Genomic DNA, 23,036 nt, shown 5'->3' with positions numbered 1-23,036 from the left:
TTGCCCAGTGGCACATAGCTAGTAAGTATCTGAGGCTTGATTTGAATTTGGGTCCTCCTAACTCCAGGGCCAGTTCTCTATCCACTGTGCCACCTAGCTGCCCCCAATATTGTTGTTGTTTTTTAAATCAATAACTCAGAAGAAGACCTAGATAGCATCAGTAGGGATAAACATGATGTCATACCTTGGGGTTCAAAAGGAGAGGGCATGGTAGGCTACAGTTCATATGAACTGAGGTTTTATAACAATGCAAAGTCAATATGAACCAGCATTGTAATTTTTTTTTAATATTTCTATTATCTGATGGTACCCCACATACCCCTATGGATCATCCTCACCCTCTTGTCCATGTTCTTCTATGACGTTTCCATTTTTGTTTTTGTATACCAACACCTAGCATGATGCCTTTTAAAAGAATGAAGAAAGGGGCAGCTAGGTGGTGCAGTGGATAGAGCACCAGCCCTGAAGTCGGGGGGACCTGAGTTCAAATCCGGCCTCAGACCAAACACTTGACACTTACTAGCTGTGTGATCCTGGGCGAGTTACTTACCCCCAATGGCCTTTAAAAAAAAAAAAAGAATGAAGGAACACCCTATAGAGGATCTGCCCACCATGCTGGAAGCTTTCTAGGTCTTTTACATGGAAAAAAGGAGTACAAAATAACAGACAAAAGAGTCCATGGGGTACAGGCATCCGGGCAGCCCAGTAGAGAGAATATGAGACCTGGAGCCAGGAAAACCCGATTTCAAATACTGCTTCACTTAGCAGCTATGTGAACCTGGGCAAATTACTTGGCTTCTACCTCAGTTTCCTCATTTGTAAAATGAGGGTAATAAAAGCACTGGAAGGTATCTTCCAGGGTTGTGAGGATTAAATGAGATAATATTTGTAAGGCGCTTTGCAAACATTAAAGTGCTATATAAATGCTAGCCAGTTTTTATTTTATTAGATTATGTTAATAGTAATATTAAATTAGTAATGATAAATAAATAAATTATTATTATATGTCAGCTCTTACTGTTCTTCAAGGTTTGCAAAGCACTTCACATACTCTATCTCTTTGGATTTTCATTAGGTAGGCATTATAGATATCATTATCCTCAATTTTAAAGATGAAGATAACAGGCTCAGACGAGGTAGTTACACAATCAGTCCTAACTTCTTTCCACCCGATCTATAGTACACTACAGTATTGAGTTTTGTACAACCAGTTTTTCTGATCTTAAGCCTCCAGTTCTTTCCACTGCACCTGACTCTCTTGAAGAAGCCTGGGTCCAGAACTTGGGCCGTGATGGATAAGATGAAGTGCATCCAAAGAGGGGAAACCAAGATGGCAGACGGCTTCAAGAACCATGTCAACAGAGCTATAAGGGATGACAAACCTGGCCAGACCAGTGTTTGAGGGGTTGAGGGGCCAATGAGGATGGAAACAGGTTTCCTGCTTCCTACTTGGTGTATCCAGCTGAAGGACGTTTAGCCTAGAAAGGAGAAGACTTAGCAGGCACATTGTTGCCTTGGAAGAAGAAGACTTAGCAGACATTGTGGTCTGCAAGTAATTGAAGGTAGTGGGATTAAAGTTATTCTGCCTGGCCCCAGAAGGCAGAACTAGGAATTACCCTTTGGTAACAGTGGAAGAGGCAGTTTGGGGGAGGGGCTTGGTAATAAGAAAAGCTTCCTAAGCAATTAGAACTACCCCGAGGGAGGACAGAAAGCCTTGGAAGGTGGTGGGCTCCATCTCCCTTGAGATCACTACTTGTTGAGGATTTTGCAAAGGTGAGGTTGGGATGAGATGACCTTTGAACCCAACCTTCCTCTCCCGTTCTCTGTGGTCATTGCCCTAGGCCTCACACCCCTGCCCTTCCTATGGCCTTTATGAACTGTTGAGTCTCCATTTCTTCCCACTCTGCCCCAAAGGCCTGGGTTTATCTGTCTGCTGCCTTCTCTTCCACCTTCAACCTTTTCCTGCCTCCCTCTATAGCCAGGCTGGCCCCATTCTTGGGGCCTGGTGTAAGGAGGGGTGGGTGAGGGAGATGCTGCCTAAAGTCATAACGGCTTCTTTATTAACTCTGAATACTATTTATAAATATGCTAAGGAGGCCCAGGCTAAAAGCTTCCAGCTCCATACCCCACACATACATACCCCTTCTACCCCTGTCTCTAGCCTGAAGCCCAGTCCCAGGAAAGTCCCCAGAGGGAGTCCTAAGGCTTCTAACTCTTAGAAGGGGCAAAATGGGAAGCAGAGAGACCTCCAGCTTAGTTTTCACCTCACAGCTACCCAGGAAGTTATTTATTATTAATATTAGTGCATATTATTAATAATAATGGCATATACATAGCATTTAAACATATATCATCTCATTTGATCTTCATGAGAAGACTGTATGGTAGGTGCTATTATTATCCCCATTTAACAGATGAGGAAACTGAGACCCAGAGGGTTAAGGTACTTGCTTGCCCAGGGTCCCTCATACAGTTGGTGTCTGAGGAAAAGTTCAAATTCAGGTTTCCCTGATTCAATACTTTTATCTACTCTCAGGGGTCCAGATTCTACACCTCCACTTTTGTCTCTCAAAGCTCTTTCAACTTTTCCGCTCCCAGTCTCAGATGACATTTGTGAAGATAGTCAAGGCAACCTGGGGGTAGAAGGGGCAGGGCAGAGGAGAAAGTCCCTGCCCTCACACACACACACACACACACACACACACACACACACACACACACACACACACTGCCCACCATAGCAAGAGCATTAAGAACCAAGGCAGAAGAAAGAAGTTTTCATGGGAGACTCCAGAGAATTAGGAAAGGTACCAAGGGCGTGTCTATTTGCACATATCAGAAAAGATCTTAAGCTGGGTTCTTCCCTTGCCTTGGACAGCTCAGGTATTTCCTATCAGGAGTGGGGAACCAGCAGCCTCCAGGCCACATGTGGCCCTCTAGGTCCTCAAGTGCAGCCGCACCGCTAGGTGCTTGGGAGCACTCCCCCCTTTCCTTTATCCATACCTGCAGCAGCCTATCCAGCTGTCTCTATTTCTGTGACTTCTTCCCCTATGCCCTGATACATCCTCCCCAGAGGATTCACCTAATGCACTGGGGGCCCTCCTCACCTTTCCAGAGGATAACAAAGGAGCCCCTGGGCTGACCACCAGTCATAAAACATAACTTGTTTAGACCCTCAGAACTTTCATCTATCTAGTTTTCACCTATAAACTCTTGCCTCCTAGACATCTCAGGTAGAAACTTCTTCAGCAGCTCAGCCGGGGCAAGTTCTATCTAATGCTGAATTAGTGGAGAACCAATTAATGAGGTTTGACTAAACTATAATACACTCTCTGCTACCCTCCCCTAAGGCCAACCCAGCCCAGCTTCTGTTCATCTTGGAGAACAACACTAAATCCCTTTGCTAACTACAATTCCCCAGCCTTGGTCTCTGGAGACACCCCTACCTCCCCTGAAGCTATGAGATCACTCTTCTACCCACCACCAGCAGCTTCCAGCAAGCAAGAGATAAAACCCAGCATGCTGGAGTAAGGAACTGAGAATCCATTGGGAGAATACAGAGAAACTGAGGCACAGGAGGGACAGTGTCTTCTCCAAGAGCTCTACAGCCTCTTTCAGCCTATAGAGTCTGGAGTCCACTCCTAAGGAGTGGGGAGGACATTGGAGCTTGGACAGTCTTATTTTGTCCCTTCTCTAGGGACCAGGAACAAGGCCCAAGAAGTCTGGGCCTGACCCTCAAAGCAAAATCCTACCCCTCCTTTACCTTAGGGAGACTTCCTTTCACCATAGACCAGGAAGGAAAAGGGAGTTGGGATAACAGGGAAAGCTTACACAGGTCTGAGAACAACTAAGTCTGAGGGGAGAGAAGGAGGAGATGAATTCTCTCCTCTGCCCATTCTCAAGGAGTCCAAACACAGATTTGCGCACATAGAGGAGGGGAGTAGAGGGGATGACAGATGTCCTCATCCCAATCCAGCAGAAGTCTAAAAGTACTTATCTTCCAACTCCTTCCACATCCTTCCCCCCTGAGCATCGAGCCAGTAATGAAGCAAAGAGCATGATGGACAAGAAGAGTCTGAAGGCAAAATCCCTCTCCCCCTCCCTCACCTTTGCACCCTGAGACATCCAGTGTATCTTTGCTCTCCTCCCAATTGTCCAAGATTCCCAACTCTGATTTCATTTTCATTATCCTGGTCAAACGGGCTTTGGCTTCAATCCACACATGCACCACCCCCTCCTGCTTTAACCCCGTCCAGAGGAACTCAGTAGCATCTCCCAGGCAGACCACACAACTTGCTAAGACCCCCTAGAGAGCCAGCTCTGGCCCCAGGGAGGGAGGTGGGGAGGGAGGAAGAAGACAGCCATAAGAGGAAAAAGAATGAGGAGCTCAAGTCAGAGGAAGACAATTTAAGTGGAAGTTTGAATGGAGAAGGAAGGAAAGGAGAGGGGATGCCACATGTCCATATGTGTCTGAGCATAGGACGCAGGAAGGGGAGGGGAGGAGGGCTGCAGAATCATGGGATGATAAAACATGTCCCGTCCCACCCCACCCTCAGGGTAAATCAGCTTAGCTTGCCCCCTCTGGTCTACACCCACGGAGTAGGGAGTAGAATGTTATGAGGTGGGGTGGGAGAGGGATGACTAAATGAGCCCTGACTGAGGACACAAAGCAGAAACAGGTCTCTAGCACCCCAGCTGTTGTACCCAGCTTCCCCAACCACACACTAGAATGAAAGGCAAAAGATGTGACTGAGGAAACCGCAGCAAACAGAGGGAAGGTTTTTCTTTCAAGACATCTTACCATTTATGTGAAAGAGATGGTGAGAGGCATGGAGAAATAATGAGAAAGAAGGGAAAGGATGCAGGGAGTGGAAGACAGACAGGGAGACAAGGAAACATCACAGAAACATACACACCATTCTGCGAAATATGTGTAGGTGTTAGTGTACACGATAGGGGGGTGTGTGTGTGTGCGTGCGTGCGTGTGTGTGTGTGTGTGTGTATATGTGTATGTGTGTGCCTGTGTGTGCACGCGTGTGTATTTAAGAGGTGGGTGAATGTTTTGTCATAGAAAGCTTGGTACTTCTCTGGTTAAAGAAATCTAAAAAGAGAGTTGTTTTTATTATTGTTGTTATCCTCAGGGACCAGAGCAAGGACTGGGCTTAGCCAATACCTTTATCATGGTCTGGAGGACAAAGGGACCAAGCACTCTCCAGGTTTTCTGAGGACTTTATACCCTTCTTGGTGGTCTCAGTAAGTGGGCAAAAAAGGGAGAGATGAGCTGTGACATGAAGAAGTGAATGGGGGAAAAAAGACAGGAATTGGATGGGGAATGTCACCAGGTTAGAAAATTCACTCTATCATTGCACGTCAGCCCCGCTCTGTAAACTTATGTTCTTAATGAGTTTCCTGAAGTATGAAGAGGTTAAGTGACTTGTCCAGGGTCACACAGTGACCCTATGGCTGAGGTCTTCCCAACTCCACGGTCAGCTCTCTCTCTCCCTCCCTCTCTCTTTCTCTCTCTCTCTCTCCCTTTCATCTCTCTCTCTCTTCTCTCTGTCTCTGTCTCTCTCTGTCTCTCTGTCTGTGTATATGTGTGTGTGTGTGTCTGTCTGTCTGTCTGTTTCCCTTATACCATACACCTCTTGACAATATACTTAGAATGAAATACTCCAGTGAAGTCTTTACTCTAAGGACTCTGAGCTCTCCATCATGACTCCAGAAAGGGATACTGGTGGTATCATAGACTATTCCCTAAAAATATTGACCCAAAGTGCTTCTTTGATTAATACGAGGCCAAGGGTGTGGCCTTGCTAGGAAAAGGTTTTGACACAAAAACAGAAACCGTTCTTTCCCTATGCAAGCCATAGAAAGTTCATATCTAGAATCTTTCATGTACTTCAGGTCCCTAGAAAATATAATGGGATAATAAAGGAAATGGAAGTAGAAAAACAAATGAAATGAAAATAGCACAAAAAATGAAACTGAACATTATACGATAACAATGACCAATCTTGTCCCTAGAGAAGAGTTGAGAAAATGCATTTCCCTCCCTTCTTTACAACAGAAGTGGGATATTGTGAGTGTGGAATATGGCATATACTGTCAGACTTAGTTAATGTATAGTTTAGTTACACTGCACTCCTTTTTTCTCTTTTTCTTTTATTTTTTGTTATAAGAGATCACTCTTTGGGTAGGGATGAGGGGTAAAGATATATTCAGAAGTGAAGGTGACATAAAAAAAGGTATCAATAAATATTGATAATATTAGCTAACATTTATATGCCGTTTAAAGTTAGCAAAAAAAAAAAAGGGGGCAGCTAGGTGATGCAGTGGATAGAGCACCAGCCTTGGAGTCAGGAGGACCTGAGTTCAAATTTGACCTCAGACACATAACACTCACTAGCTGTGTGACTCTGGGCAAGTCACTTAACCCCAATTGCCTCATCCAAAAAGAAAAAAATGCAAAAAAAAATACTTTAAAAAATTAAGTTGGCAAAAAGCTTTACATAGGTTATTTCCTCTGAGTTTCACAGCATCCTTGTGAGATAAGTGCTATTTGCAGTCTTTATTTTTTAATTAAAAATTAAAACAATAGCTGACATGTATATAGCTAAGTTTTGCAAAGAAGTTTACATGCATTATCTCATTTGATATAACAACCATGGGAGGTAGGTTCTCTTATCATCCCCATTTAATAGGTGAAGAAACTGAGGCTGCAAGGTTAATTAACCTGCCCGGTTTCACACAGCTAATATATGTCAGACCTGAGATTGAACCCAGGTCTTCCCAACTCCAGATCCAGAACTCTATCCACAACACCAAACTGCCTCTTCTGGAGTTTCTGATGTGGCTTCGATTCCCTACTACCCTACTGAACCCGCTCTCTCAAAGGTCCCTAATGAACTTCCTATCACTAAATCTAATGGCCTTTTCCCATTTCTCTCCCTTCCCCTCCCCATGGCCTTTTCTGTGACACTCCCCTCTTATGGTTTCTCATCTTCGAGTGACTCTTTATTTCTTGAAGTGCTTCTTTTCCACAGCATCCTAAGGTGACATGTTCGCCATGGTTCTCTACTCAGCTCTTTCTTCTCTGCTCTCTCTCCACATTCCCTCTTGATGTTTCCGTTCACTCCCACGCATCAAGTGCCATTTCTACACGGATGACTCCCCAACGTTTATCTCCATCCTCTCTCCTAAGCTCCTGGGCCTCATGTACAACTACCTACCAAACGTCTCTGCTACAGATTGAACAACTAACTCCAAAACAAAATTCCTCATCTTCTTCTCCCTCCATCTGCCCCTTCCACTCCCTTCTCCAGTCTACTGACACTATCACTACCCCAATCACTGAGCCCCACAACCTGAGTCCCCTTTGGCTCCTGCCTCTCTTACTGGCTCAGATAATCAGTCACCAAGCCCTTTGGCCTCTACAATATTTCTTAAATCCATCCCCTGGGCCAGTCCTGCCATCCTCACCTGCCTTAGGCCCTCATCTCTTCTCACCTAGACCTTAACTGGTCTTTCTCCCATATTCCCTTCAATTCCCTCATCCATTCTTTCAAACATTTTTATTGAGAGCTTTTGCTTCTACATCACCTTCATTTCCCAATGCCCCTTCTTACCCCTTCCAAAGACCTATCTCTTAAAAAAAAAGACAAAAAAAAACAGTTCAGCAAACTAACACACTGAAAAAAAATCCGACATGATATGCAGCATAATCCCCTACCTCTGAAATGAAAGGAGGGCCTTCTCAGATCTCTTTTTTTTTTGGGGGGGGGGAATGCACACACACACACACACACACACACACACACACACACACAAACACACACATGCCCCACCCAATCCATTATTGTCCTACCACCTAATAGTCTTTCTCTTCATGCTCTGCTCAGACAAAAACCTGAAGAAGCTCTTCACTGTTTACCAGATTAAGTAGGAATGCTAGATGATCCTGGCATTCTAGGCCCCATATTTCATGCAAGAGGCATTGCAGTAGATTTGTAAGAGCACCAAACTTGGTATTAGAAGACCTGGCACTCAAATCCTAGCTCTGCTATTGACTACCTATGTGTCCTTAAACAGGCCAAGTAATCTTTCTGGGCCAGTCTAATCAATCAACAAGCATTTATGAGCTGGTTACTAGGTGCCAGGTACTATGCTAGGAATACAAAGGAAAGAAAAAAATGATCCTTGCCCACAGGGAGCTCACATTCTAATAGGGGAGATAACATGTTAACAATTGTGTGCATACAAGATAGATACAGATAGAGATAGAGATATATAAATGTAGAAGTAGACATAGAGATACAGATAGACACAGAGACAGAGATAGAGATAGAGAGAGAGATAGATGGTATACATGGGAGGGAAGATGGTATACTGGGGGTGGGGGTGGGGAAGGCTCTAGCAGGGGGTAAAGGAAGAAGCCTTCTGCAGAAAGTGAGAGCTAGCTGAGTCTTGAAGGAAGCCAGGAAAACTGAGATACGGAGGTAAGAAGTGAAAGCATTCCAAGCACAGGGCATGACAGTCAGTGAAAAAGCACAGAACTGAGAGATAGAGGAGCCTAGTAGAGGAGCCATTGTGGCTGGATCTCAGAGCAAGTGAAGTGGAGTAAACTATGGGAAGTCTGGAAGAGTCAAGAAGAGGCTGGGTGTGAAGGGCTTTAAATCCCAAACTGAGATTTTATATTTGATCCTGGAGGTAATAGGGAGCGATTGGAGATTATTAAGTAGGACGTGACATAAACCTATGCTTTAGGAAAATCACTTTGGCAGCTGAGTGGAGGATGGATTGGAATGGAGAGAAGCTTGAGGCAGAGAGACCCACCCATGGGCTATTGAAATAATCTAGCCATGAGGTGATAAGAACCTGCACCAGCATGGCAGCCAGCCATGAGAGTGGAGGAAAGAAAAGGGTAACTATACAAGAGATATTGTGAAGGTAGAAACAAGACTTAGCAAAAGATTGGCTATGAGGGGTGAGAGAGAGTGAGAGATTGAGGATGCCACAGAGTTTTAATGGTGGTGCCCTGGGCAGTAATAGAGAAGTTAGGAAGAAGGAAGGATTTTGGGGAAAAGAGAATAAATTCTATTTTGATCTCAGTTTCTTCATCCTCTCCCCCTCAGATCCCCCACTGAAGACCTTCTTTTCCTTCAAGATCCAACCCAAATATCAACTCTTCCATAAAGCTTTCTCTGAAACAACAGGGGAAAGTAAAGCTGCCCTCCTCAGATTTCTCAGAGCATTTGCCTAGACCTCTCCTCTGCAATGATTACATCTTCCCTTGTGACCTAATTGTTTGTATATGTTGTTATCCTTACCACTATCTGGGTCTGTGTGGAAACACACACACACACACACACACACACACAGAGATAAACACAAACTCACAGATATGACACAAACATACACACAGACACACACATCCCATTTAACTGGAAGCCCCTTCGGAGAAGGTCATACATCTTCTCTGTCCACAGTGCCACACTGTTGGTTCTAAAGTGTGGGCTGAAGTTAATTTGATTCAAAAGGCCCAGAGAAGAACAACTAAGACAACCCAGGGGAGAAAGAGCCAGTGTTTGTGGGAGGACTGAGAAGATGAGGTCCTTCAGTCTAGACAGATGAATGCTGAGAGAAGGATCACATACTGAAGGGGCTATACAGAATGGATGCCCCTGTCATGGTCCTAGTGCTAGAATAGAGGAGGCCCCCTTCATGCTGAAGAGAAGGAGGCTGAGGACAGATCAAAAGAGGTCCTACATCATGCAGCCCCTAGGAAACTTAGGAAATTGATGACCTCAAGAGAAGCAAAAGAGAGAAAAGAAATTCTACCTCACATCTCTGGTTTATTTCCTCAGGGCATGAAGTCTTCCATAAATAACCATTTTCTAGATAACTGAATTTGACTCTTTAAATAACATGATTTTTTAAAAAATTAACTACTTTTCATTAAAATCTAAAATATACAATACCCTCCCTGCCCCATCCTCTTGGAAAACCTACTGAAAATTAATTTCAGCTGCTCTTGATAATCATAATTATAATAAAAGCTAGCATTTATAAAACACTTTACAAACATTATCTCATTTAATCTTCACAACAGCCCTAGAAGGTAGGTGCTAGTGGCACCATTACTATTTTACAGATGAGGAAACTGAGAGACAGGGGTTAAATGACTTGCCTAGGGCCATACAGCTAGTAAGTGTTTGAGTCAGGCTTTGAACTCAGATCTTCCTGATTCCAGATCCAGTGCCCTATTCACTGTGCCACCTAGCTGCCTCTTGGAGTTGTTCCCTTGCTACAAATACTATCTCATTTAATCCTCATTATGACCCTGTGAGATAGATACTATTATTATCCCCATTTGCAGATCAGGAAACAGAAAGCTCCTGAGAGAGATTCAAGTGGCTGGTTCACAGGGTCATAACTGTCTGAGTAGGACTTGAACTCAAGTCTTCCTGCCTCTAAATCCAACATTTTATCCAGCTGTCTTGATGACTTAAGGTCAGTATCCACAGCATTTCCCACCTCCTCTACAAGGCTTCTCTGTAATTTCTCAGTGACCCCTAAAGGAGCACCTCCACCCTCTCCCTCCTCAAATTCTAATCTACCATCCTAGGGAGAATCATTCTGGGGGCAAATTAAATTGACTGGTTTAAAAAGAGGATAGCTCCAGGTGCCTGCTGTGCATGGGTCTCATGTTCCAAGGGTCAAGACTGCTAGAAGTCCAGGTGTTCCTGTAGATTCAAAATATGTTTAGAAAGAATTTTGGATGACAGACTAGGAGAGACCAGGAGGTTTAGCAGATGACCAGAACCCTACTGTCAGGAGAAAGTAGCCCGGTGCTCCTGCAAGGGAAACAAGGAAGCATTTGGAACTAGAAAAACCTGGGTTCAAATCCTTGGCTGGGCAAGTATAACTGTGACCCTGAGCAAGTCAGTGGTCTGGACCAGGGGTGTCAGATAGAACCAGGGACCACTAAACTGTATATAAGCCTCCCTGTGGGTACATGTTGACTTAGAAAACCACATATTAATGCTATTTCTGTTTTATCGTATTTTTATTTATTTTGTTAAATGTTCCCCAATGACATTTTAATCTGGTTCTGGCTACTTATTTGACACCTCTGCCCTAGGCAACTCTTTAAGACTATATGAACTGCATAGAAAATTCTGACTAGCATTGGTGGAGGGAATTTCCTCATCTGGGAGTTCTCCATAACAATAAAGCACAACTCCAGGTCCTGTAGGTCCATGTGGAGGTATGGTGGGGACAAAGGGCTCACTTCAGTCTTTTCCCATTGTGTTTCTTACAAGCCAGAGGTCTGGTCTTGAGACTTAATTTATTCTGGCACGCTCATCCCATATACTCTGCCCAGGGTTCAGAGGCTGACCCTTCATTCTGGTGGCCTCACCCCCTCTGGATCCTTCCCTGTAGCAACTGCATGGCTACAGACCCTTTATCACCTCCTGCTAGACCTCGGAGACAGGGGGGAGGAGAAAGGGAAAATGTAATGCTCTGTGTGTGTCTGTCTCTTCCACCCTCAGTACCCCACTGTCTCCAGGACAGTCACACATACAGGAAGCCAGTGTGCCTATTACCCTCTCCACCAGTGCTAAGCCCCAGAGCTGAGACCACAAGTACCTGACTCGCAGCACCTTTGGGGAATGGGGGAGGGGAGATACAGTGAGGAGACAGAGAAATGGACCTCCCTTCTTGTCTCCAAGACACCACAGCGTGTCCAAATGTTGAAGTTACAAGCAGGGGCAGTGACAAAAAGACCATGCAATCAATCCACATCTCCTACACCCCCCCCCCAGCTGTGGACTAGTGGTCCCCCTCACTTGAGGCCCAGGAGGTGGGCAGAAAGAGAGGGAGGGGAGGATAGCTGCACAGCATCCGCCTGCTACAATTGTCTCGAAATAGAGCCAGTATTTGTCTTTGAGCGTTCCCTGGGAGGCGGCTCCACAGCTCTTTACATTCTTGACTAAACCGTTATTATAAATAACAGCAATTTAACAAAAAAAAAAACCCGCTTCTAACAGCCTCTCTAGAGCAATCACACCAGAGAGCACCTCTCCCAACAGGCGAGACTCTGGCTCCCTACTCCTAATCCTACTCCCCACCCCCCTTCCCCAGAGACAAACACACCAAGACACTTGGCTTTAGGTTCCCTTCAAAGCTGCTCTTCCCTGCCTTCTTGTTTCTGTCTCTCTATCTTTTCTCTCTCATTGTCAGTCTCCTGTCTCTGTCTCTCTGCTTCTGTCTCTGTCTCTCTCCCTATCCCTGTCTCTTTCTCTCTCTCTCTCTCTCTCTCTCTCTCTCTCTCTCTCTCTCTCTCTCTCTCTCTCTCTCTCTCTCTCTTCTGTCTCTCCCTCTCATTGTCTCTTTGTCTCTGTCTCTCTCTCTCATTGTGTTTCTCTCCCTCCTCTTACCATTTCTATCTCCCCTATCCAACTCCTATCACTGGTTCTTTGCTGTTCTCCTTTCTCACCTATTTCTCTCCTAAGCCACAGCCTCCAGGCTTCTCAATGTCCCACACTGGGAAACATGAGAGGCATTCATTCTGCCTTAATGTAATTCCCCTGCCTTCAGTATCATCTGTGGAGCAACTGAGGCATAGCCACTGGTGTGGAGGAACCCGTGTATGAACTGGAGAGGAAAACAAGGAGTCCAGAGTCACTAGCCCCAGGCTTGGGGATTATCAGAGTTGATTAAAAAGCCACCTATGACTTCTCTTCATTCCCTTTCATGTCTCCTGCTCCACCTCTCCTGTTTCCCTTTGAGTTTCCTCCTAAAATCTTCCCGTTCATTTCCCCCTCCATATCTTCTATCCTAAATCCTTCTTCCTAAATTCTTCCCATTTCCCTTCCTTTCTTCCAAATATCTCCCCCTCCTCTACCCTCTTCCTTGCATCCTCATCACTACAGACCACTCTCCATTCCTTCCTCCTTCACACTCCCAAATCCTCCTTCCTCATCCCATGCCTTGTCATTCAACAAGTATTCATCTCTCTCCTCCAACTCCATCCAACGCTCCTTCCCCCTCCATCCCCTAGGCTGATAGCCAGGATCCTTCAGCCCAAACTCCAGCTTTGCTACTAACTAACTCACTCTTAATGACCTCCAGGTTTGGTCCAGCAAGCTCCAGTGCATCAGCTTCCCCCCCCCCCACAACATAGGAAAAATGACCAAGCTTCCCACCTCCCCCACCCCACACATATTCCCCGAACCAAAGCCAGTGATAGGAAGTCAGGAGGCTGAGGTGTTTCACTATGGAAATCCATAGTTCATTAGAATAAGGGGCCATTAACACTCAGAGGGAAAGAAGAGAGATGTAGGGGAAGAACAAGACTCAGGGGAAAGATATTGCAGAGAAGGGTGGGGGAGGGAGAGACAGGGAGGAGGCAGAGAGTGAGATCTGAAGAGAAGAGAACAAAACCAGGAGGTGTTGGGGGGTGGCAGGAAGGCAAAAGGTTGGGAGCCCCTGTTCTCATTAGGAAGCAATGGAAATCATTGGAGTTGGGCTGTGAGCTTCCCCTAAACAGGACTCCTGGGTTCCCACCCACTATTCCTTGGTACTTAGGGCCAGGGCCAGTGACTGAGGAAATCCTGAGTTGTGGTTTGCTGGGAAGGGGCTGGGAGGAGAAAAGAGAGGGTGGCTGAGGGAGATGGACAAAGGTAAGTTGTCTCTGGGAGGGAGGAAAAGCCAGTGGAAACACCCATTTGGCTGGGGAGGGGGTAGGGAAGGGAGGTTCACTGAGGCACTGCTATTAATTATTAAAGTAAATGGGAGCGTTTCCTAGCAGAGGGGCTGGACCAAAGCTGCTTACAGGAAAGTCAGCTCCCTGAGCTACTCTCAGCTCTAAGTAGCCTCCCTGTGCCCCTCCCAGCCCCTAGTACACACATCCCTGCCCCATACGTGATCTTGGAAGTCCACGGTGGCTGTCTTTCCTCTGACCAAAAAGGAAAGAGGCCTGGGACTTTGCCAAAGGAGAGGGTTCCAGACTTGGGACTCTGAAATGGTCTTGCAAACTCCTTCCTAGGGTCTCAGGTCTTCTAGTAGCCAGAGTGCGTTTGTGTTGGGAGGTTGAGGTGGCTAAAAAGTGATGAAGGAGGGCAGATAACAAGTCCATGGGGGAGGGGAGGGGAGTCAGCGGGGTGCCAGTCACAGTCATCCAAGGTGCAATGATCTCATTGAGGGAGAGATCTTCCCTGAGTTAGGGAGAGGGGACGGAAGATGGGTGAGTCTCTGAGGCAGAACGTGGGATAGGGAAAGTAGGGAGGAAGAAGGAGAGGGAAGGAAAAGAACCTTCCCCCAAATATGCTCCAGAAGTGGCCCTAGCTTCCAAAGCAGAGTCACCACTTAGGGACTTATGTCTATACCTCCCTCTTACTGCATATCAAGACTGAGAACCCTACTCTAGCCTCACATCTAGCTAAGGCACACCCTCTCTGGGGTTCTCACAGTTCCATTGTTATTCCCAAACTCACAGAGAGACTGCTTTACACTATTCCTCCCCTGCCAACCAGCTCATCTGTTCTCCTTTGAGAGTCTTCCACTCTGGCTCAAATATGCCCCTCTTCTGCACCCACCCAACACATGGAGAAGTTTGGGGCCATTGGGCTGGGCTGGACTGTAGGGCAGCCCTATTTGTGTAACTAAGATCTAAAGACTGTCAACAGCTTGGGTGCGGGGAAGGGCACCATTCCCTGTTCCACACACAATGATGGAAGTCCAAAATGGCTCTCTTTCCTTTGACCCAGGAGAAGACAGGCAGTAGGAGAGCATTCCAGACTCAGGACACTGAGGTCACCACACGATTAGAACCATGGTAGGAAGGATCCCTTCAAGATGAGTGGATTCCTTTGGCAGGAATTCCTTTTCCTTTTTGAATTCTTCCAATAAAATTCATCCGGTTACTCCATGCAATGCCAGCTGCTCTCAAAGTCTCATGCTTGGTACTCATTGGGGAAACAAAGATGATGTGGAGATGCACTGAAGGAAGTGGGAAGCTTTAGACTGAAGCAGAGGACAATTGGGCATGTGATCATTGTCTTTATTGTCATGTTTGCTCTGCTTGGCCCCAGAGCACAGAACAACCACCAATAGGTAGAAGTTCCAGAGAGGCAAATTTGGCTTGACATAAGAAAGAACGTCTAATTACAGGAGCTGTTTGGGTCAGGCAGGGAGATCCCACTTACTGGCAGTTGTCAGTTGCGGATGTAGCATGGCGCCATGCTTTAGCTGAGGGTGAACTCCTAAACTCACTTCCAGCTCAAAGAGTTGATAGTTTCATGCCCTCCTGGAGCTTTTGGTATAACAATAAGGAATGAAAAAAAAAAACTAGATTCCCAGGCAGAATGTGGGAGGTACCACGAGACAAAAGCAAAGGGTTATGGTAGTTCAGAGGAACAAGAGATCACTTCTAGTAGGGGTGAGAAATCCAGGAAGACTTCCTGAAAGAAATCACATTTGGCCTTGAAAAAAGGGAGAAATTTTGAGTATGGAAGGGATATTTTCGGCAGAGGGGACAGGAAGGGGTACAATTTATCTGGGAAATGGCAATAGTCCAGTTCGGTTGGAATGTAGGATAAGAATATCACATCTTAGATTTGGATTTACATACAAGGAAACCGAGGTCTATCAAAGTTACACCGGTCACAGGTAACAAAGGTAGGTTTGAACTCAGATTCTCTGACACCAGAGCCAGTAATTCTTTCTGCTGTACCATGATGTGAAGGGAAGCAGTTAAGAAAGACAGGCTGGGACCACATCTTGAAGGTCTTTAAATGCGAAGCGTTTGGACCCATCTTTTAGGCAGTGACAAGCCATTGAAGGTTATGAGTGAGTCTATCAGATCTTAAGTGTCAAGAAATATTCCTCTAGTTCCATGTGCCGATGGTTTGGAGTAGAGAGAGACTGAAGCAAGGAGAACAGCTCCAGGAAAGATCACAAAGGCCTATCTGAGGCAGGTAGCAGGGAATGTAGAGAGAAAGGTTTTGAGCCTGAGTGATAGGGAGGACGTTGGTGCCATGGACAGAAATGGGCCAGGAAGAAAAGCAGATGTGGGACCTCGGGGAGTGATGTGTTCAGTATGAAGAGTCAAGGGGCCACTCTGGTGGAAATTTACAGGAGGCAGTCAGAAAGATGAATCTGTAGCTTAGGTCAGGACTGGGAATATGGATTTGGGAGCATGAGAAGTATCTATTTCTACCTATGGCTCTCCCATCCCTTCCCTGTTAATGAGGCAGCCAGGTGGCACAGTGGTCAAAGTAATGGATTTGGAGTAAGGAAGACCTGAGTTTGAATCCTTCATGAGATACTTACCCGAGAAAAGTCCCTTAACCTTTCTCACCCTCAGTTTCTTCATCTGTAAAATGGGGTAGCACCAACCTCCCAGGGTTGTTGTGAGGGTCAGATGAGATAACATATGTCACCTCTTTGTACACCTTAAAGCAATACATAAATATTAGCTATTTCTACCAGGGTAGTGCTGCTACTACCGAGCCTGGGTTCTTCTGAATTATCCAGCTATTTTGGCCAAGATAGAAACAGCTTTTTTTTTTTGAAGCTGTAACAAAGCTGAAGTACTTCCAAAAAGAATTTATGGAAGGGGGGAACAAAACAGAACCAAAAAAATTACAAAATTCTCTATGAGTTGACAGGACCTTTTCCCAAAATTAGGATGGCCTCTCTTCCCTGGTCAGGATGCTGGCGAGAGCTTATGGGCACTATAGTCGACATTTCTGTTCCTCCTTTCAACTGTCTCTGGAGTGATGGGGAAGAAAGTCAGACTGTAAATGGCCAAGTCAACGTCAGTTAGTGAGTGGTCAAAAAGTGGAGGCAGGGAAGAGAGACAGCTCTCTCCAGAAATGTGGTGGTAAAACAAAGGAGTGAGCAAGGCCAATCTCACTTGAGGGAGTAGCCAGGTTGAGGGGAGGATTTCTTTTTCAATTCAAAGAGACCTGAGCATATTGGTAAGCAAATAGGAAGGAGCCATCGGGAAGGGTAAGGTCTTTAAGGGAGAAGAGATACTTGAAGGAGGCAATGACCTGGAGAAGATTGGGTTCTGATCCCCTTAGGGAAGGAGGACAGATACTGTGGGGCATCCCAGAGGTGATGAGAACATAGGGGGAAGGGCAAGACTTGAACCTTCTCCATGTGCTGGGAGGGTCTTTGGATGTGGCAGCCAGCCCAGCCTCACAGAGCCTCCTTAGGAGGCAGCTGCCTCTACTTACACACACACACACACACACACACACACACACACACACACACACACACACACACATATATATATATATAAAACACTCCTATTTGTGTATCATGTAAAAGTTTGCAAAGTACCTGCCCACAACACATTTTCTCATTTGATCCTCACAAAAACCATGGGGGGGAGGCAGTGCAAACATTGCTATTTTTACTTTACAAAAGAGGAAACAAAGTCTCAGAGAACCTAACTGTCCCCAGGTTAATCTGCTAGTAAAGCCACAGCTTTGGAGTTCAGATTCAGATTTTTTTCCACTCTAGCATATGGCCTCATTCTTCCATGATGCATTAAATTCCTCCAAGTCCAGTGTACCTCGTGGAGGACAAGCCTCAGCAGATTGGAGGCAATGCCCCAAATCAGCCTACCAACCCTTTCACAGGTTTCTTTTGCCAATGGAATGTTCCCACAAAAAGATGGATTCCACCCCTTCCTCTTCCTTCCCATCTCTTTATCTCTATTGCCCTAGGTCACATTCATCCCTATAGTTCAACAACAGATATATACAATTTGAGTGGAGATGCAGACATGCATGTGAGAGACATGGTAGCAGATACCCACAACTGTGTGTAATGAGAACAGAAATACGTGAACTATCCTTGAATACCCCACAGCTAAGCTGAATTCCCACCCCTCCCTTTCCCCCATCCTCTAAAGGTGCCTAGGATAAGCAAAAAAGTTGTATGTGGGAAATGGGGGTGGGTGGGATAGGGTGTTGAAGGGGAAGAATACTCCATAAGAGGGAATAGATTTCTCAGGAGATGCTGGGGGAGGCAGCTGGCTAGCTAGGATCAGGGAACTCAGGCAGCTGGGCCCAGTATTGAGGGCTCCAAATAGATATTGAGTCTTGGGTATTTGGGGGTGGGATAGAAAGGGGAGAGATGAAAAATCCAAATGTTAGCATCCCTCGCCTCCCCCCCCCAAGTGCTCCCTTCCCTCACCCAACTCATCCTGCCAGCCCTGGACAACATCAAGGAAAAAGAAAAAGTCTCCCTTATCCTTTCAAGACCAGCCTATGAAAGGCAGTCTTGCTAAGAGAGAATCACAAACATGACCAGACACACATTTTCACAAAAAAAGCTTCTCTGGTCCTGAAGAGACGGGTCCAAGTTTGCTCATAGGTTCTCCCTATCACCACCTATACCATGCACATAGGCAGATCCTCTCTCTTCCCCATCAGCTCTCTAGGATACCTAAACCTGGGATGAATGGGGGGGAGTGGAGAGGGGGGAGAGCAAAAAGGAGGGAGCAGGGAGTTAGCTTTAATGTGAAACCAAGTAGGCATGCACTTGTTTGTATATGTGACACCTAGCATGCATGTATACGATGGTGTGACTTCGGTGAGGCTGAGTGGCCATGAATCTATATGAGTGTAAGGGGGTAACTGTGGCAGGATGAACCGGGAAGAAAGGGAGAGAACTGAATGTATGCTATGTGAGGGTAGAGGCCCACATGTGGGGGAAAACTGATATACCTGTATGCAAGTATGTCCATGGATCTGGGTGACAGTGGGCACAGCCAGCCAGCCAAGCCAGGAGGGAAAGGCAGGGAAGCTCCAACCAGTCTTCAAAGAGCATTAAGGATCTAGCCCCAAATCATCATCCATTCCCCACCCACTGCCCCACCCTCAAATCCAAACCTGCCACCAGTTCCTATCAGTATCCCTATGCCTCTTCCTACCAGTCACTCTCTGCACTTCACTGCACAACATCCAGCTTCCATACTCACTGACTGCAAGAGAGCATTTGCTTCCCTTCTCTAGCCCCCAGAGCTCAGGTAAAACCCCCAACCAGAGAGGAGAGCAGTTGACCCAAGCAAGAAGCTAGAATCAGGCTTGGATAGGGAGTGATGAAGAGGAGGTGCATCCCTGTTGAGCCAAGGAGCCACAGGGCTAAGTCTTACACAGATGCAGTTCTCCTAAGTGCAGGCAGCACAAACAGCACAGAAGAGGCCCTGAAAACCTGTGCTGCTTGCTGCAAATCCCAAGCCCTTTCTCCAGCTGTAAAAAGCATCCATGTGAAAAATGATATCTGTCCAGTTTCATCCCCTCCCTCCTGTTCCTCAGTCTCCATCTCCCCTAAGTCTGCCTGCCTGCCTTCCTTCCTTCCTTCCTTCCTTCCTTCCTTCCTTCCTTCCTTCCTTCTTTCCTTCCCACTCTCCTTGAGTCTACCATCCTTGAGTCTCCTAAGCAGGTGGTAAATGGGTATCAACATTCCTGGAGGGGTTCTCATTGGCTATGAGCCCAGCAGCTCCAGCTCCCTGACACCCTCCCATCCTCCCTGCCCCGGCACCAACACCTCTCTTCCCCACCCCAACCAACTCGGGGAAACATTGGAAAGGCCATTGGGAAGAAGAGCTCCAAAAGAGAAGGCAGAAACTGGCAAAGGAAGAACAGGTAGTGTGTCCTAACAGGCTCCTCCAAACCCCCCACCCCTATAAGGATGGACAGCATAGGAGCAGAGCGGAGAGTGAAGGAAGAACTGTCAGAAGCTTAATTCGGGAATCCTCTGGGACCCTGTCCATTATCACTACTGGAACTAAGGGGTCATGGACCAGAAAGGCACGGGCTAGGGAAAACTGACTTCTCTTCCTGCCTTTCACGTCCAACCCCCAGGCTACTGCCCCAAACACAAGCGTCAGGCGGGAGGGTTAATCTAGGTTGGTGCCCAGACCCAGCCAGATTCCTGCACAACTTCAAGAGCAGAAAGAATTAGGGGAACAGGGCTACAGGGAAAGAAAACAAGCGACGGAAAGGCAGCAGAGAAGGAAAGAGGGAGGAAGAGGAGTTGGAGACGAGCAAGAGAGAACAGGGGGACATAGGAGAGTGAAGGGTGAGGAAAGCAAGGCTCTGGTGGCGTTCTTGTGGACTCGGAAGTTCCTCCCCATCCCAGTAACGGTCCAGTCCAGTCCTCCTCTCTGCTCTTCGCTGCCCCTCCGGGATAGACTCCCGTCATTCAGGACGACTCACCTCTGCGCTGCGGTGGTGGCGTCCAAGATTCCAGTGCCCTGCATCCAGGAGCGCACCGAGCCGAGGCCGGCAGGGAGCGGCTCCTCTTTCAGGCTGAGCCCTCCTCGGGGCAAGGAGTCCTGCATAGAGAACATGGGACTGCGCTGCAGGCGCCGCTCTGCCTGGCGCCCCGACGGCCCGCACACCGAGCTCCGACGAAGTTGGGGGATAGTCCCCACCCCCACCCAGTATAGCTGAGTATAGGCTGGACCAGGCCAGGCCGGGGCAGGGCAGGGCAGGGCCGGGCCGGGCCGGGCAAGGGGACAGCAGTGGGACGCGCCCGACTCGCGACGGCTTCTCTACTGGCCCCAGCTCAGCGAGAGCTTGGCTTTCCCGGCCGCTCCCTCGGAGAAAGCCGACCCGCTAACAGCAGCGCAGCCTCCTCCCCCTGTACTGGGGGGGCGGGGAGACAGAGGGATTCCCCCGCGGCCACTCGCCGCGAGGGGGGCCCGGAGCAGGGGAAGCAGTGGGGAACTGAAGGGGGGGGAGAAGCAGCAGAGAGGACCTCACAGGGCAAGGATGCGAAGGCACAGGAGTCAGGGATAGGGGAGAGACGCCGCTGAGGTGCAAAGTAGCAATCTCAGTGCTGGGGCGCAGAGGGGACCCTGAATGTAACGGCCAAAGAGGGCTCTGGGCGTGGGGCAAAGTGGGGACACTCGAACTGATACAAAGTGGGGAACCCCGAAAACTCGAAGCAAAGTGGGAAATCCGCGGGTGACGCAAAGTGGGGCTCTCAGGAGTGATGCAAAGTAGGGCTGGCTGAGTTGAGGTGCGGAAAGGGGAGCCCAGCAGGGAGGTTTGCAGCGGTTTGGGAGGAGGAGAGGGATGCGAGAGAAGGAAGCAGCGCGCTAGGGAGGCAGAGGGGAGAAGGCAGAGGGGAGAAGGGGGCAAAGCAGGGCAGGGCAGGGCAGGGCAGGGCAAGGGAGGACAGAGCGGCCCGCCTCGCAGGGCTGCCTGGCGCGCCGAGTGCGGAGCGCTGATTACCATCCGGAAGGCGGAGGCAGCGGGAGCGGAGCTCGGCGGCGGCGGCGGCGGCGGCGGCGGCGGCGGCGGCAGGAGCAGCAGCAGCCGCGCGTCCCGGGGGAGCGGGGGGGGGAGTCAAGCCCGCCGATGCCGCCGCCGCTGCCCGGGCCCCGCCCGCCCCGTCGTCCGGGCCCCTCAACCCCGCTCGGGAACACCTGGAGCAGCAGCAGCAGCAGTCCGGCCGGCTCGCCCCGGGCCCCGGCCCCGGCCCCGGCCCCGGCGCCTCCCGCGGGCCCCGGGCCGACCCCCCTCCGCGGCCGCCGCCCGCCGCTCCCGGGGGCCTGGCCGCGGGCCCGGGCCATCCCGCCGCCGCCGCCGCTCCCTGGGGAGCAGGGAGGGAGGAGGGAGGAGGGAGGGAGAGGGAGCGTCGGGCCCAGGGGACTGGGGGGTGGGAGGGGGGCGGGGGCGGGGCGGCCGGGCCGAGGGGCGGCCGGGGACGTGACATCATTGGGGGAGGAGCGGGAGGGCCAGGGGCGGGAGATGGGGCTTGGGGCCTGGGGCTTGGGCCAGAGCCCGGGCCAGGCCGGGGTGGGGGGGGCCCTGGGGAAGGAGCCAGCCCACCAGCTGCCTTTGGCCACGGGAGAGGAGATCAGGCCCTTGGGGAACAGTCTGGGAGGTGGGAGCATAAGCCAGTGATGGAAAGGGGAGAAAGGATAGAGGGATGGAGAAGGCGAATAGAGGGACCGCGCAGAATGGGGGGAAAGAGGGTAGAAAGGAACCAGTTTTACAGCAGGAGAAAAGTTGGGGGATGGGAGGGGGGCAAAGGAGACACATAGCTGGTAGCAAAGCAAAAGAAGAGGGACTGGAACCGGAGAAGGAAGACACTAGACAGAGGATGAATGGAGGGGGGTGTTTAAGAACAAAGGACAAGTATCAGACAAGGGTCCCACTGAAAACAGAAGAAAACACCTAGTTGGGGACCATAAGGGCAAGAATGAAAGGAAGGGCTGATCTGCAGATAAACTCATGGTGGCCTAAAGAAAGCAGAAATTAGCTTGGGAATAGGTTCAGCCTGAACCCATGGGTTGGGAAATGGACAAAACTTTGCCCCCAGTGAATCCAGGGAAAGCAACCTCAGTAATTTTCCCCCTGTCCCCACCCAGTAAGATGGAGCTAAATCATAACCTTCTTATTACCCAATGGAATGGAGCTCATTCTCACACACCTCCATATACATACATACATACAACACACACCCCCCACTCTTGTCCAATAGCAATGGTCAGTCACACACACCCCTCTTTCAACCAGTAAGAATGGAGTTCATTTACCACCCTCTTCCCTCCCAGTCAGAATGGAGTTCAGTTATACCATCACCCAATTCATCCAATGGTATAGAGCTTAGTCAACCCACCTCTCACCCAATGAAAAGGAGTTTAATCTCACTCACCTCCCAATAAGATAGCTCAGTTATACACAATCTTTCCACCCAAGGGGATGGATTAGTCATGCCCATCTCATTCTCAATGGAATGGAGGTCAGTTATACATACATACGGGCACTCTTTGGGACAGAAGTCAGTCACACACAATCCTCTCAACCCAAAGGTATGCATTTCAGTTGAGCCTAGTGGAATCGAGTTCAGTCATACACCATTGGGACAAAGGAATGGAACTTAGTCACACACACACCCTCTCACCCAATGGAATGGAGCTCAGGTATAAACACAGTTCTCTCACCCAATGGAATAGAATTCAGTCACACCCACTTCTTACTCAATGAGATGGAAGC

General features: G+C 48.3%; 1 protein-coding gene across 1 annotated transcript in view; it reads right to left on the bottom strand.

Annotated features, from left to right (window-relative positions):
* Positions 1 to 21,607, bottom strand: part of EBF4 (EBF family member 4) — a 106,058-nt gene extending 84,451 nt beyond the window's left edge. The window contains 3 exon segments of the mRNA XM_078148632.1: positions 20,244 to 20,362; positions 21,267 to 21,370; positions 21,373 to 21,607. Coding sequence (XP_078004758.1) covers positions 20,244 to 20,362; positions 21,267 to 21,370; positions 21,373 to 21,607 — 458 coding nt within the window.
* Between the last annotated feature and the right edge of the window lie 1,429 nt (positions 21,608 to 23,036).

Source organism: Phascolarctos cinereus, unplaced genomic scaffold (assembly GCF_003287225.1).
Source record: "Phascolarctos cinereus isolate Bilbo 61053 unplaced genomic scaffold, phaCin_HiC Scaffold_9;HRSCAF=440, whole genome shotgun sequence".
Classification (NCBI taxonomy): domain Eukaryota; kingdom Metazoa; phylum Chordata; class Mammalia; order Diprotodontia; family Phascolarctidae; genus Phascolarctos; species Phascolarctos cinereus.
Note: the sequence above shows the minus strand (reverse complement) of the source record. Positions and strands in the feature narration are given on the sequence as shown.